Genomic DNA, 15,297 nt, shown 5'->3' with positions numbered 1-15,297 from the left:
AAAGTTATAAATGCTTTCAACTAGTTCAGAAATGACTTAAAACAATGTTCCATGTGTATTCTTTAAAGTCCCTTTTTCACTATATTTTATATCTTTTGATTTTATATTTCTAATATATTTATTTCTGATTTTTATATTTTTGTTGTCTTACTCCCTGTAGAGTTGCATGTTTTCTGCAGAGTTCAATCTTTCTTTTTTAATTTGTTTTCTATTTTTTGTTGTCAATTTCTGACTTTTTCTTCATCTTTTGTGCTTGGTTGTGGGGGTTTTTTTTTGTTTGTTTGTTTGTTTTGGCTGGATGTCTTAGTTCTTCTCTCTTGAATCTTTGCTCCCTCTTAGGGAAATGGCTAGAAGAACTTTTACCTCATACCAGCTTTGAGGGAAAGAAAAAAAACGTCTCTCTTCCCACAGTATTTTTAGTTGCTCCTTTCTCGGTTGCCTCTTCTAATCGGGGCCGTCTGTCTTTTAGTTTACCTCTTTATTTGACTCACACGCTTTGACTGTCTTTGTGCAATCTTTTCTTCCCAAGGCCAGTGAACATCTTGTCTCGCCTCCTCATGTCCAGCAGCTGCTGCTTGATTGACAACCAGGTTGTCTTGACAACTGGGAAGGGCCAAGAAGGTGGGAGGAAAGAGCACAGGTTATTTTAATCTGTTCAGGCAGACCGTCCTTCCACATACCGTATTTATCCATGACATCCATGACTTCTTACATTGGAATCCACAATATGTCCAGTTTAACAATCCAACTCTAATTTATTATTTTATTTTATTGGATTTGTCAAGGCCACTCAACTCCAGCATGATTCTGGATGGCATATAAGAAGTCCTGTACAGATATTCCTTGTTTAGCTAAATGAAAACTAAACCCAAAAGAATTGGGGCTAGCTACTTGGCCATGAAGTAAAGCAGTCACTAAATGAAACTGACTGCTCATGACCTTACTTCAGCTTTCCTTTGTTTACAAAGGTCATAAATCTGAAGACTACTCACAAAATTGTAACCGCAAATGGTCACTAAATGAGGCAATAGAGCTGTACATGCATTACGAACAACTGAATACTGCCTAGATTAAAGCTCTTTCCAATATTTAAGGGGGGGGGAAACGCAGTGGGCTCCAAGGCCACCCTACCCTTATGCCTGAGACCAGAGCCAGGCCTTAAAAGAGACTTCCAGAAACCAAGGAGACTGAGAGCCCTGCTTATCTCCCAGGGATGCTGTTCCAGAGCACAGGGGTTATGACAGAAAGGACACTTCTTTGGTCCCATAAAATGGAAGCACTTCACTGATGGGACCTGGAGTACATCCGCCCTGCCCAGACACTGGATAAGCAGAAACGGAGACAAGTGATCTGTCAAGTAACTAGACCCTACACTATAATAGACTAAGACGGGTCTCCAACCTTGGTCCCTTTAAGGCTTGTGGACTTCAACTCCCAGAGTTCCTCAGCCAGCTTTGCTGGCTGAGGGACTCTGGGAGTTGAAGTCCACAAGGCTTAAAAGGACCAAGGTTGGAGACCCCTGCTTTAAGCATTTGATCACTCCAAACTACTTGCTATTACACCCAGTCAATAACAGAAATTACAAATAATAGATTTGATGTAAGTACAGGTAGTCCTCAACATACAACAGTTTGTTTAGTGATTGTTCAAAGTTACAGTGGCACTGAAAAAAGTGCCATAAGACCATTCTTCACACAGCCATTGCAGCATCCCCATCGCCATCTGATTTACATTCAGATGCTTGACAACCAGTTCGTATTTATGATGGTTGCAGTGTCCTGGGGTCATGCGATTCCCTTTTGCAACTTTCTGACAAGCAAAGTCAATGGGGAAGCCAGATTCATTTAACAACCTTGTTAACAACAGCAGTGATTCACAACAACCAAGGCAAGAAAGGTGGTGAAATGGGAGCAAAACTCAATAAATGACTTGCTTAGCAACAAAAATTTTGGGCTCAATTGTGATCGTAAGTTGAAGAATACCTGTACTTGGAAGAGCTACATTCTCGTAGGGCAATCTATAAGTGCAGCAAAAAAATTTTTTAAATCCAGCACCTTCAATTTGGTTGGGATCTGGAAAGATTGAATAGGTTTCCTGTTCAAAATATGTCTCAAAATTTTTGCAGTTTATCACCTTTTCACAATGTTGCTGCCAAAATCCTTAGCACACACGTTCTGTACCCTCTGCCTAAGTAACTTCTATTTTTGTCCTCTTAAGAACAGAATAATTCCTGCCTCATCCTACTATCTTTAAAATTTTGTTACTTACTTAGTTTTAGGAGCCAAAGGCAACCATTGTTAATAGATTACTATACTATACCATATACTAAATTAAATGCTAAATTAAAATTACAAGTTCAGCAGAATAGGAAGGGGGGAAGATGCTATGGCACTCATTAGAAACTGTTTTCCTCTTTGCCCTATTTAAAGCTTCAGTGTCCTATATATTCCTGATCAATAAAGTATATGGTGCAGTGAAAATATAAGCTGCATTAAGGGAGCTAGGTCGTATCATAGGCATATTCTGCATAATATTCCTGTAACGTAGGACTGGACAAAACATTTGGAAAAATGTGACATAGGTCATTAAGCTTTTTGGTTGAATGTAGTCTTAGTTAAATACATTAAAATATGCATGTCTCACATGATGTTTGCACTCTAGAAATCTCCATTCAAAAGGCAATATATAAAAGAACGATTAATTTTCAGTGTTTTATTGTATCTGGGAATAAACTATTGAATTCAATGAGAGAGACCTAATTCTAAGCTTCTGGCATATCTTTATTTATTTAGAACATCCTCTGAAATTGTACCGTTAATACGCAATTGCATAAACCTGGCTGGCTTCAACCTTAAAAGTGTTCAGTCTAATGATGCTGATTTCAAATAACTCTTTCATTAATTCATTGGAACATATTTCTTTTTGCTGAAAAACACTGGTATAACATTATGTCAAGAGTGGGCAAAATGGTAAGTTTGGCATCAGTACTTTTAACTGCTTTCTTTGATGTCCTCCAGGATCCCTATTCACCTTGTTTCAAGATTTTTTTAGCAAAAAAGAAAAAAGGGGGGAAAAGTCTGATAACCTTTACATCAAAGCATAGCCTCTAGCATTACATTTATTTGCAACAATACCTTTGAATCCCACAAAGTTCCCACTGAAGCAATAAACCATTCTGGGTGCCTAGTTTGCTTTCAGAGAAATGGGAATTTCATGATCAACCAAACTCACTATGCCAATGTTTTTAAATAATAGGCAAGTCTCCAGGGTCTGCCTTTTTTGTGAATGCATCTACAATATGCTCCCAAACTTCCTGAATTTCCAGCCCTCCAAAATTACTGGATACATAAAAATGTAATTTGCAGCAACAAAAATCATTAATATAGCACAGGTGCATTACTTCAAAAGTATTTTACTTGATCAATAAAATTTATATGGCCTGACAGCTTATAACGGTGACTTTCAGTGCCATGCAAAATTAAAGCCAACAATTTAATTAATCCAAACTATAATGTTGAATGTTACAAAAATACCAGTTTATAAGAAAAAACATTAACCGAGAGAACTCTCCTAACTTCCTGCTCCAGATCTTTAATGATTTACAAAATGCCAACTGAGCCTGGTCTGTCTGGATCTCCAGGATGATACTGTCCACAAGGCAGGTACTGCCACAGAGAAGGCGTAACTAGATTAGATTGCTCAATGGAAGGGACCCAAAGCATATCCTCCCTCCTAGACGTGGTGGGGCGAGCAAAGATCATGAGAAACAGGGAGTCCTGAAAAAGCCTAGTGCTATGCCACATAGCACTTCATAGGTGATAACCAGCATCTTGGATTGCACCTAGAAAATCATTGGAAGCTAATGCAGCTTGCAGAGCAGTTTATGAATGTATTGAGAAATGTCCAAAACTGCTCACATGACTTCATTCTGAACCATCTGCAGCTTCCAAGTGCTCTTCAAGTGCAATCCCATATAGAGGACATCTTACAACAAGTTATAAGTTACAATGGCACTGAAAAAAGTGACTTATGACCATTTTTCACACTTATGACCATTGTAGCATCTTCATGGTCATGTGATTTACATTCGGATGCCTGACAACTGACTCACATTTATTACGGTTGCAGTGTGCCAGAATCATGTAATCCCCTTTTGCGACCTTCAGCAAAGTGATTGGGGAAACCATATTCACTTAACAATCGTGTTACTAATTTTACAACTGCAGTTATTCACTTAACAAATGTGGCAAGAAAAGTCATAAAATGGGGCAAAACTCACTTAACAACATAAATTTTGGGCTCAATTGTAGTCGCAAGTTGAGGGACTACTGTGTTCTATCTTAATTAGTTTAGTAAGAGTTCTATGAATAACATACCGGTAACTTCCTCATAATAGAAGTTCCAAGCAATCCTAGTTACTGATGTTCTGGAACCTAGTGGCTTGCAGAAAACCAATCATATAGTAGTACATCAAAGGATTGTCTTAATTTTTAAAAGTTTGATTTTTATTTTATTTTATTTTAAAAATCATAATAATAATATATTTTCTTATGTACAAGAATGTATCTGTTCTGAATTTGCAATTATCTATAAAAATTCATGTATAAATGAAAATAATTTTTAAAAACGAAATTTAAAATAATTCTTAAAAAATATTTTTTAAAAATATTTTTCATTTTTGCATAATAAAAATATTTGATATCAAAGTTCTTGTAAACAGATGGTATAGTTTTTCAGCCAACTCTGTCAAACACAAATATAATAAATGAAAACTCTGCTCGTTAATTAATGTTTTTTTTTTCCTGCTTGTGTATTTAGTGGGACTCACTCCCTTGTAAATCTTTTTGTAACCTTAATCCCGTGGCATCTGAAATCCGATCTATATTCAGCCTCTTATGTTAATGTAATTTGTAGCTCAGTCCTCTGCTGTTTTGCTAAGAATTATGCTTGCGCGGAAACATTATTAGGAACTAATACTTAAATCACAAGCATTTCTACAGAGCCAAGCATTTTATGGTTCTGAGCGAAAACAGTGTAATATTTAAACATACCTAAGCAAATAAGTAATACTTATACATAAAAGGAAACCGCGTTGATCCCCTCCATGACATTCCTACCCCGGAACAATATTTTCACGGAACGCCGATGATAGGAAGCAGACTCCAGCCGGCTTCGTTATAGAAGCGATCGCCGCACCTCAAGATGGCGGCACCTTCGCTGTGCTGCTTTCGGCGAATGCCGGTTCAGTGGCTGCTCTTCTGGGAGACATTCAGGAAAATTCCGCTTCGAGGTTTTGCTTTAGGTCGCCCGGCTTTCGATTCTCAATTCCGAAGTGCATACAGTTTGGACCAACTCTATCAGCCGCAGGAAAGGGAAGCCGACACTGCGAAGGTTGGGATTCGGAGGTCCGAAAGGAAATGTTTGGTAGCAGTTTAGCACCAGATTAGTAGCAGTTAACTTAGAATAGAATCTGATGATGTATGCATTGCTGTGAAATTGGGTGAGAGGAGCAAACATAGTAAGTAAAAAGTAGGAGAAATAAAATAAAACAGATGGCTTAGGACTCTGGTGCTTGTATGTATTCCAAACAGGCTCTGCATGTGGTCTTATTTTTATTACTTTTCTTTTAATAAGATAAATTTATTATACAATATTTGCAACAGTAATAATTTGCCGTGCTCAACAATATGCATCTGTGTTACAGGATTTGGCAAGCCAGACAATTCCAGAGATTCCTGTGGGTGAGTCCAGAACATAAGCAAAATGCCTTGACTTTCCCAGAGATATTTCCTTAATGTATTTTATCTCTTCCTATCTGCTTTATAAATGAGTGTAAATTTGGTCCCAAATAGGTGTACATTGGCATATACTGAAAATCAGAATATTTTTTTAGAAAGGATGGATTATTGCACAGAAGGGTCAATGGCCATGTGTGAGTAGATGGCAATATAATTTTTTAAAATAAATATGCATAAAGATGAAATAACTTGACTCTACCCACAATGGAGGAATGGATGGTGATGATAAAGATGATGATGCTGACGACGATGATGATGTTAGGGTTTGCTGAAATGGCTAAATTGACTTACTTGATTAGAGAAAAGACATTATCTATGTTTTATTCCTGACTGGAAACCCCTAATGGACTTTCTTACTTATACACTTGAACTCTTCTTTTCTTTTTTTTCTATTTCTTTTATTTAATCTATATTTATTTCTGTTAGTTTTTAATCTTTCAAAAATTCTTAATAAAATTGGTTTTGAAAAAACAGCATTAAAAAAAACCTTCAGCAAAAGAAGAATTATTTTTAATTGTGAAAATATTCCTAAAAATGGCTTTATGGGCAATACTATATTCTAAGAGACTATCTATTCTTAATACAGTTTTCCAAATGCCAATACAAGTACTCCTCGACTTACAACACTTCACTTAGTGACCTTTCAAAGATATACAAGTGATTTATGACCATTTTTCACACTTATGACTATTACAGCATCCCCTTGGTCACATGATTGACATTCAGACGCTTGACAACTGACGCATATTTATGATGGTTGCACTGTCCTGGGATCAGGACAACCTTCTGACAAGCAAAGTCAATGGGAAAACCAAATTCACTTAACAAGTGTTACTAATTTAACAACTGCAATGGTTCACTTAACAAATGGGGCAAGAAAAGTTATAAAATGGGGCAAAACTCAGTTAACAAATTTCTCATTTAGCAACATAAATTTTGGACTCAATTGTCATAAGTTGAAGACTACCTGTATTTGTTAACTACTCCTACTTCTCTTTTAAATATACTTAGAGCATAAATGGGTATCTTTTCAATCCTTTTTCATGGTTTCATTTTTTGGATTTCCAGGTCGTTTGTCTGTATCCTATTCACGGAGCAGTGGCCCAGGAGGCCAGAATGTGAATAAAGGTAAAAACAAAACAAATTCTGACTACATATACATGTATTACTTGAGAACAAATCCCATTGACATTAATGATACTTCCTACAATAAAATTAAGGTATGGATTTTGGAGTTGGGCAGCCTAGAAATTTGACAAATAAGATCAAGTAGTCATGAGCAGCACACTTATCAATAAATTGGGAGGAAAAAGTAGGCCCTTCCAAGCTGCATAACTCTTTACCCTGCAGAGTAGTTATTTATTTCTTCTTTTCACACCCAGTGAATTCAAAAGCGGAAGTCCGATTCCATTTGGCATCAGCAGACTGGATCTCCGAAGAAGTGCGACAAAAAATGGCAGTGCTGGTAATTCTCAAATTTTATTTTCCCCTTTTGAGATAGTTTGCTAAGTAGCATACACTTAGTTTTCCAATTTCCTGCAAAAATTCTTGCACAAAATTTCCTACATAAAAAATATGGACCATCCAGAGGTTGTGTAGCAAAATATAAATCCATAAACTTATAACATCAGAAGATAGATCTTAAAAATTGCTTTATCCCATTATGAAATTTAAATTCTTTTTTTTTTACAACCACTCTGAAATAATAAGTAAAAGCCTGGTAAAAGACATGATGTTAGGAATCACTGAAAATAGGAGGCATTTACTAGGTCAGTGGTTGATAATTCTGTTAATGATATTCTTTATATGATTGTTTAGTAGAAACATTTTACCTCTCTCTTTAGTTGAAAAACTCAGAATTATGTAAGAATATGAAGTTATATGCAAAATTGTATTACTTCTTTATTTCCTTTTATCTCAAAGAATGACTGGCCTCCTACAATTTAGCAGACAGGTTCCAGTGTCAAAGAACTGCTTTAAATGGTTTCAGATAGAAATTGGGGGCAAAATATTTCCAAATAAGAAGGTCCAATCCCAAATTTTCAAACAAGATGAATTATTTGTTGCTAAAATAAAAATATAATTTGTCCACAAATATAGGGAATGATTGGTTTCACACTTTACTTTAATCCTTAATATGGCTTGCTTGATTTTGGCTTAGTGGGATCATAAAATCTTCATTATTGTGTAACATTATGTAATTTTAACCACTACAGTTTACATGGTGACTTTAAAAATCATATTTTGATAATAGAAACCTGTTTTTCAGAGAATAAAAAATTATATAAATATGCTCCCTCTTTAAGGGAGATGTAAGTTTAGAAATGTGAAAAATAAATACAATAAATAATAACATGCTTTATTTCCCAGCAAAAACATAGGATCAATAAATTGGGAGAGCTAATAATCACTTCTGAAGTGAGTCGCTATCAGTTGAGGAATATGGCAGACTGCTTACAGAAGATCAGGAACATGATTGCAGAATCCACTATGAGTCCTCATGTTATATCTGAAGAAACTGCTGAGATGATCAGAAAAAGGTAAATTTGAGAGAAAAATAACAGGTGACTGAATTAGAATTCCTTTGAACATACAAACATGATGCATATACACCAGGATTCTCAGCTGATGCTCCCTTAGGCCAAGATGGAGCCATTTGTAATTAAAACAAGAACAACTTCTCTCTCATTATTCAGCATAATCACATTAGGCAGTTTCAGAAAAGACTTGTGGTGTCACTGAGTATCTACAGTTTAATACCTCATAATAAATAAGACAGTCTAGTTCTTCATTTTTCTTAATTTTAGTTAGAGAAGCAAATACAACATTTGTTTGTTAACATTTGTCCTAAAAGGGTAAGAATCCAGAATTAACTTACAACCACTTAAATGTCATTTTCTACATCTGTTTGCTTTAGGGTGGAGAAGATGAACAGAGAACGCCTCCGACAAAAAAAAGCACGATCTTCTTTGAAGCAAAGTAGACAAGTGGACTATGACTGAACATCTTTTGGAGACATAAATAATGCAAAGACATATTCTTTGGACTCTTCTATTTTCTAGATGGAAAAGAGAAATTTCTTGTGTTCTTTACATTAAAATAAAAAAACTATGTCATCAAATTTGCCCTTGAAATAGGAACGGATGTTTAATTACATCTATAATATTAGTAATGGCGGCTGAATATACAGGTAGTCCTTGACTTACAACCACAATTGAGCCCAACATTTCTGTTGCCAAGCAAGATAGTTATTAAGTGAGCTTTGCTTCATTTTACAACCTTTCTTGCCACAGTTGTTAAGTGAATTACTGCACTTGTTAAATTAGGGCCACAGTTGTTAAGTGCATTTGACTTCCCCATTGACTGACTTCCCTGGGACACTACAACTTGTGAGTCAATTGCCAAGTGCCTGAATTTTGATCGTGATCATGGGGATGCTGCAAGGATCGTGTGAAGAACGACCATAAGTCCATTTTTTTCAGTGCATGGAAATTTGAACAGTCACTAAATGAACTGTTATAAGTCAATGACTACCTGTATAGCTGATTGCAATATTAAAGTATACGCTTGTGAAAGAAATGCTTCAAAATGTTTAGGTAGTAACTGCAGAAATCTCAGGAACTCTAAACCCACCAGAGACAGCTATCTTGTTGTCTCTTCATGTACAGCAGTTGTCTGTAGCATTTGTGGGTGATCTCGTCTTGTCTGGGAAGAGAGGGAGGGAGGGGGGAAGGAAGAAAATTAGTTCAGAAAACCAGCACCTGCTACTTCATACACTTGTTCCACTATGCCTAATTAGAAGAGCCATTCATGTATCTATATACAACTAACACTCTCCTGTTGGTCTGTTTGTAACCTTCAATTGGTGAAACAGCAACCATTTTTGAATCAACGTACTTCAAATGAGCTAACTTTAAAAAGTGTTAAAAATTCAGGACCTATAACTTCTATGGGATTGAAAGTTGTTTCTGATTCCGCATTGCTCCATTGCCATAGTCAGCTGCAGTCACATGGCCACCATTTTCAATGCTCCCTGGCAGGTTGTCACAGGGAAAGTCAATGAGGAAGCAGGCAAGAAAGGTCACAAGTCATTCGTCTAAGTCGCTCCTGCTGTTTTTTTCTCCTGAGAAGCGCAATTAAGCAATCCCAGGGATTTTGTACTTCAGAGCACTCCCTGCTTCCCCTGGTTCCATAATGGCTCCTGCCAGCCCATCCATTTTAAGTAGTCCCTGCCCAGGGGCCTCTGGTGACCTGCTTGTATTCAGTAATGCCTGCTTGTGTGTGTGTGTCTGTGTATGTGGGTTTTTTTTTTTCTTTTTCATGGTCGTTCTGTTTCTCTAGTTAGGTAAGGAAATATCACTGAAACAAGGATCCAATAAGGCACAGGTGTTTAGTTTCTCCTATTTCTTTTTATTAATTAAAAACAATAATACAACTGGACTTGGCAAAGGTTACCTATTTCCTTTCCACAAATGCCTCATAGTAAGATGAGGATAAATGGAGCAGTTCCTTAATATTTAATTTTTATACACAAATACTAACAAAATACTTTTTTATATAAACTATGTTTAGAAATCATCTTGAGAGGGCCAGAACATTGAACAAAATACAAGTGTAAAATGCAATAAATGGAGTAAATTTGAATCTCCAGAATCTGCAGACAAAACCGAAATAGAGAAAATTGTAGTATTTCCACAGCAATCGCAGCAAAACAAAGTAAAAATAGCAGCACCCTCAACAAAAGCCGTCATTTAAAAGTGTGCAAAACAGATGAGTTTTAAAACTTTTATAAATGCTGCAAGCAAGATGTACTTGCAAGAGACATTTACTAAATACGCCTATTTTTATTGTTTGAGAGAAAAATTCATCCAGTGATGAAAGTGCATCTAAGCATCTATTCTTTGAATGTACACAATTCGGGAAGGGCATGTATATATTTCAGCCCAGCCATTCTGGGCTAATACCAAGTTGCAAACATTTTAGCCTCTTGCTTAGTCCCAGCTTGGCAATAATTCCCACTTGCCACTAGGTGGGGATAAAGAGCTTCATTTTTTTTCGGATGAAAATGACTCTCGATCCAATCAGCCCATATTTCATAAAACGCAGGAAGCTTAGTCAGTTCTATTTCGAAACTGATACGTTCAAGCACCTGGAGCAAGTAACTAAATATTGACAGGGTCAAATTTAAACCCTGCGGTATGACAACGACGAGATATTAGGCACGTTTTTCGAGTGTGCCTCCTGCCCCCTCCCACCGAAGTGTGGAGTCGAAGAACATCCTTATACGTTAAATCGCTGTCATGCTGAAGTAAAAAAATCGGCAGAAATATTCGTAATAACAGAAGGAAAATTGAGCAATTTAAATATTCACAAGCAATAGAAAACAGCAATTTAAAAACATCACGCCTAAAAGTAAATCTTCCACCCCAGATGGGACTCGAACCCACAATCCCTGGCTTAGGAGGCCAGTGCCTTATCCATTAGGCCACTGGGGCTACGGGAGAAAAAGCTGCTTACGTTTATACTTAACTCTGTAATATCCGATTGTTCATTCTTCAGTTTTGGGTGTTAATATTTTTTGTTCCATTCGTACAAAGTGATAATTAGAGTGCAGGATGGAGTTTACTTCTTTTATACTATTATCTGAGGTGTGAGGTTTTTTTGCATTTAAATGTTGTTTGTATAATCTATCACAATTCTCATTTTTCCCCCCTTAGTTTAATGCTCTCCAAGTTTGTGGGATTTCAAGAATTCTTACCCTGCAGGCTGAATGGCCAAATTGGCTGCTCATGGGAATTGTACAGTACAACTCTAAATCTGGAACCTTTAGCTTGCTGGAAACTGCTCTTAAAAGTATGAGAGAGGATATCACAAGGGGTCTCAGACAATTCACTTTACAGAACTGGACATCTTTAAGATGCGGATGGTCCACACATCTTAAAAGATGCCAAGTTTGAAAGCTACTATTTATTAAATCATAAACTTTGAAGGGATTTTAAAGGACATCTAGCCCAATCCCCTGCTCTGTGCAGGATCCATCAGAGCAAGGATTTTCAAATTGGGTTCCCTAAATTCTGCAACAAATTAAGATTTTCAGAAATGTCATTAACTTGGTTATCCTTTTCTGAATATGCTCCAATTTGTCACTCTCCTTTTTTTGAACAGTGGTGCCCAGAATCAGACATAGCTGTTTGGCTCTAAATGGGGTAACCAGCCAGATTAAGGTGGAACCGATCCTCCCTGTAATCTGGATTCTACAACCCTGAATATGCACCTCAAGGTGGCATTTGTTATTTCAGCAGCTGCATCACAATGCTGGCTTATATATAACTTCTGTATAACATTCAGATTCTTTTCACAGGTTCTGCTATGGAAACAGTTCCCAGAGCTTTACATTTATAGTAGCTATCAGGTCCAGCCTGCTGAACAGAATAGAATCAAAATCTGTGTAGCTTCTGCCTCAGGGGTGAAATGCTCCCGGTTTGGACCAGATTGGCCAATGCAGTAGCGATGGCGGCAGGTGCTTCGGAGAACCCGTAGCAAAAATCCCTGCCACCCCCCACTCATGCCCACCCAATCGCCCGGTCGCCCGCTTGCCCGCTTGCCACTTCTTTCCAGCAGGCTCGCTTTTCCCACCCAAATGGTAGGAATAGGTTGTTAAAAATGCTTTTAAAAGGTAAAAAAAAGGCTCTGATGATCACAGCTGAGCCACGCAATCATCAGAGCCTTTTTTTTACTTTTAAAAGCATTTTTTTACAACCTATTCAGCCAAATAGGTTCTACAAAAATGCTTTTAAAAGTTAAAAAAAAGATTGCGCGCCACAGCTGATCACACACACACCCATGCCTCCTTTTGGCGTGCACTGCATGCGTGCACACCTCGCATTTGGTGTGTGGTGTGCACTGCGCAGCCAGCAAACTGGTAGTAAAACCGGTTCAGATTTCACCACTGCTCTGAATTATTTTTTATTAAAAAAAAATAAAAACAGTTAAAACAAAATTTAAAAGAAAACCAAAACAAACAAGCAAACAAAAAACTGAAAGAACAAACTCGATGGACCACAGGATCTTTTTCTGCTGTCAGTTTTCTATGTTTCTATGAATACTTTCAAAAAAAGATAGCCCATCGGCTATCTTTTGTCAAATTTTGTCAAATTTTGTCGGCCCTATTGTCAAATTTCTCTTATTCTTAGAATTTTTTTTCCCCTAACATTCAGCTAGAGTCTGCCTTTCTGAAATTTAAATCCATTGTTTTTGCACTCTCGGGTGGGGTGGGGTGAACAAATTTTGACTTCTCCTGTGTGATATCTTTTCAGATATTTGAAGAGTGCTATCATATCCAATGCTAGTGTATTGTCTGACCCTGTCAGCTGGTAAGAAGACTGCATTCACTACAGTTACTGCTTAACATTTTGCTCCATTTATTGACCAGGTGTGGAATGTTTGCTCTTTCTTTTCTTTTTGAAATATCTGAAAAAGTAGGATTTATTCTTATTTCCTTTCACTAACCCTAGCATTTTAAACATCCACTTTGCTGATATCTGTTCTACAGTTGCTGGTTGTACTTGGCTCTTTTTCCATTTCCTGAATATGTCCTTTATTCTCTTCATTCTTATTCATTGGGGACGGGGGTGGAGGAAAAGCCATAATGGCCTTAGCTGTCCTCCATTTTCCCTCAATGGGAATTGTTTAGAATTATGCTTTGAGTATCTTTTATAGAGCAGAAATAGTGCAATGGTTAAGAGTGCAGTACTGCAGGCTGCTTCAGCTGACTGCTAGCTGCAGTTTGGCAGTTCAAATCTCACCAGCTCAGGCTTGACTCAGCCTTCTGAGGTGGGTAAAATGAGGACCCAGATTGTTGGGGGCAATATGCTGAATCTGTAAACCCCTTAGAGAGGGCTATAAAGCACTATGAAGCGGAATATAAATCTAAATGCTATTGCTATCTTATTCTTTAGGTGCTCCTATCCATCTGGAGCATCTTTTTAGTGCTCTTGTCCTGAGATCCTACAGTATTTATTATTATTGGGACTTTATGCATAATCTACTGCTTTAGTCCAAAATATATTTGATTACACTTAATTTTCTTTCCCTTAAAATTAAGAACATTAGCATGACATGGTCACTTTCCCCCACTTCTCCTGCTACTTCAATTTCCCAAAATTATGTTCAGTATTGATTAATATCGGGTCAAGGATTCTCTGAGACTCTTGTGCCTTCTTCCAGACTCTGAGGGAGGAAGTTGTCAGCAAAATATGCCTGACATCTTCCTAGTAGGACTAGGCACGGCAGAATGTGTCTCTCAGCTAATAAAGGAATTAAAGGATTCTTCTGCCTAGGACAGTGATGGCAAACCTTTTAGATACCAAGTACCAAAACTGTGCACTCGCACGCATGCCCATACTGAAAGGTGCGGCACATGTGAACGTGCGCATGTGTGGACATGCACAAACTTGCACATATGCAAATGTGCGCATGGGGGAAAGTGTGCATGCACAAATGTGCATGCGTGGATGTGCAGGTGTACAGATGTGTGAATATAGATATAAGCAAACGTGCGCATGCACAGCAGAGACCCGAAGACCAGCTGGCCTGCATGAGGCGGGGCATCTCAACACTGGCAACCCGGCAAGAGGTAAGATCTTTTTCTTTCATGAGCTTCTGTTTCATTGTTTGCAGGGAAACAGAAGCTCACGAAAGAAACACCACAGAGAACTCACCTGAGGTGATGGCACATGTGCCAGCAGAGAGGGCTCTGCGTGTCACCTCTGACACGCGTGCCATAGGTTCGCCATCACGGGCCTAGGAGCATCAAAGTTCCTGTGGAAGAGCAGCAGGGAAGTATGCTGGGATGTAAGAAAAAGGCAGGTTGGAGGACTGGTGCCAATTCTTGATGGCAGAATAGAGCTCTGCTCTCAGTCCTCTGATCCCATCTCCACCCCACAGAATGGTGGCTCTGTAGATGGAGAACAGACAGCAGGGGAACTGCTCCCCCTTTTGTCTTGCTGGGCTGCATTACCGTGAGCCAAAGAGATAGTTCTGCCTCACTCCCCTTTCCCCATAGAGTGGGGTGGGGCAGAAGCAGTCTTCAGCTAACACAGGGGTGTCAAACTCAATTTCACTGAGGGCCGCATCAGGGTTGTGTTTGACCTTGGTGGGAGGGGCGTGGCCAGGTGGGCGTGGCGATCTTGATGTCCCTCCTGTCTGAGGCGCCAGTAGGGGCCCAAGCACTCTGCCAGCAAAAATGGTGTTGGCAGAGGATTGCAGGAGGCCATGGCAGCTGAAAATGGAGCTCGGGATCCCATTTTCACTGGCAAAAGCACCGCGGGCTGATCCTTCACTGTTTCCAGGGCAGCCCCGTGGGCCAGATCTAAGTACCCCACAGGCTGAATCCGGCCCCCGGGCCTTGAGTTTGACACCCCTGAGCTAACAGAAGGAAGAGGAGGGGATGGTAAGGGAAGGGTGGGGTGGGGTGGAGTGAGAGGAGAGAACATATTGG

General features: G+C 38.4%; 1 protein-coding gene and 1 non-coding gene across 2 annotated transcripts; one reads left to right on the top strand and one right to left on the bottom strand.

Annotated features, from left to right (window-relative positions):
• The first annotated feature begins 5,157 nt into the window (after positions 1-5,157).
• Positions 5,158-8,932, top strand: MRPL58 (mitochondrial ribosomal protein L58). The gene is made up of 6 exons (XM_058169530.1): positions 5,158-5,391; positions 5,705-5,741; positions 6,867-6,926; positions 7,181-7,263; positions 8,169-8,338; positions 8,716-8,932. Exons 1-6 carry the CDS (start codon positions 5,203-5,205, stop codon positions 8,798-8,800), a joined length of 624 nt encoding a protein of 207 aa, XP_058025513.1. The 5' UTR covers positions 5,158-5,202; the 3' UTR covers positions 8,801-8,932.
• A 2,288-nt stretch (positions 8,933-11,220) lies between these two features.
• TRNAR-CCU (transfer RNA arginine (anticodon CCU)) lies at positions 11,221-11,293 on the bottom strand. Its single transcript has one exon. It is a non-coding gene; the product is annotated as a tRNA-Arg (tRNA).
• Positions 11,294-15,297: the final 4,004 nt, after the last annotated feature.

Source organism: Ahaetulla prasina, chromosome 2 (genome assembly GCF_028640845.1).
Source record: "Ahaetulla prasina isolate Xishuangbanna chromosome 2, ASM2864084v1, whole genome shotgun sequence".
NCBI lineage: Eukaryota > Metazoa > Chordata > Lepidosauria > Squamata > Colubridae > Ahaetulla > Ahaetulla prasina.
This window is presented reverse-complemented; position numbering and strand designations above follow the sequence as displayed.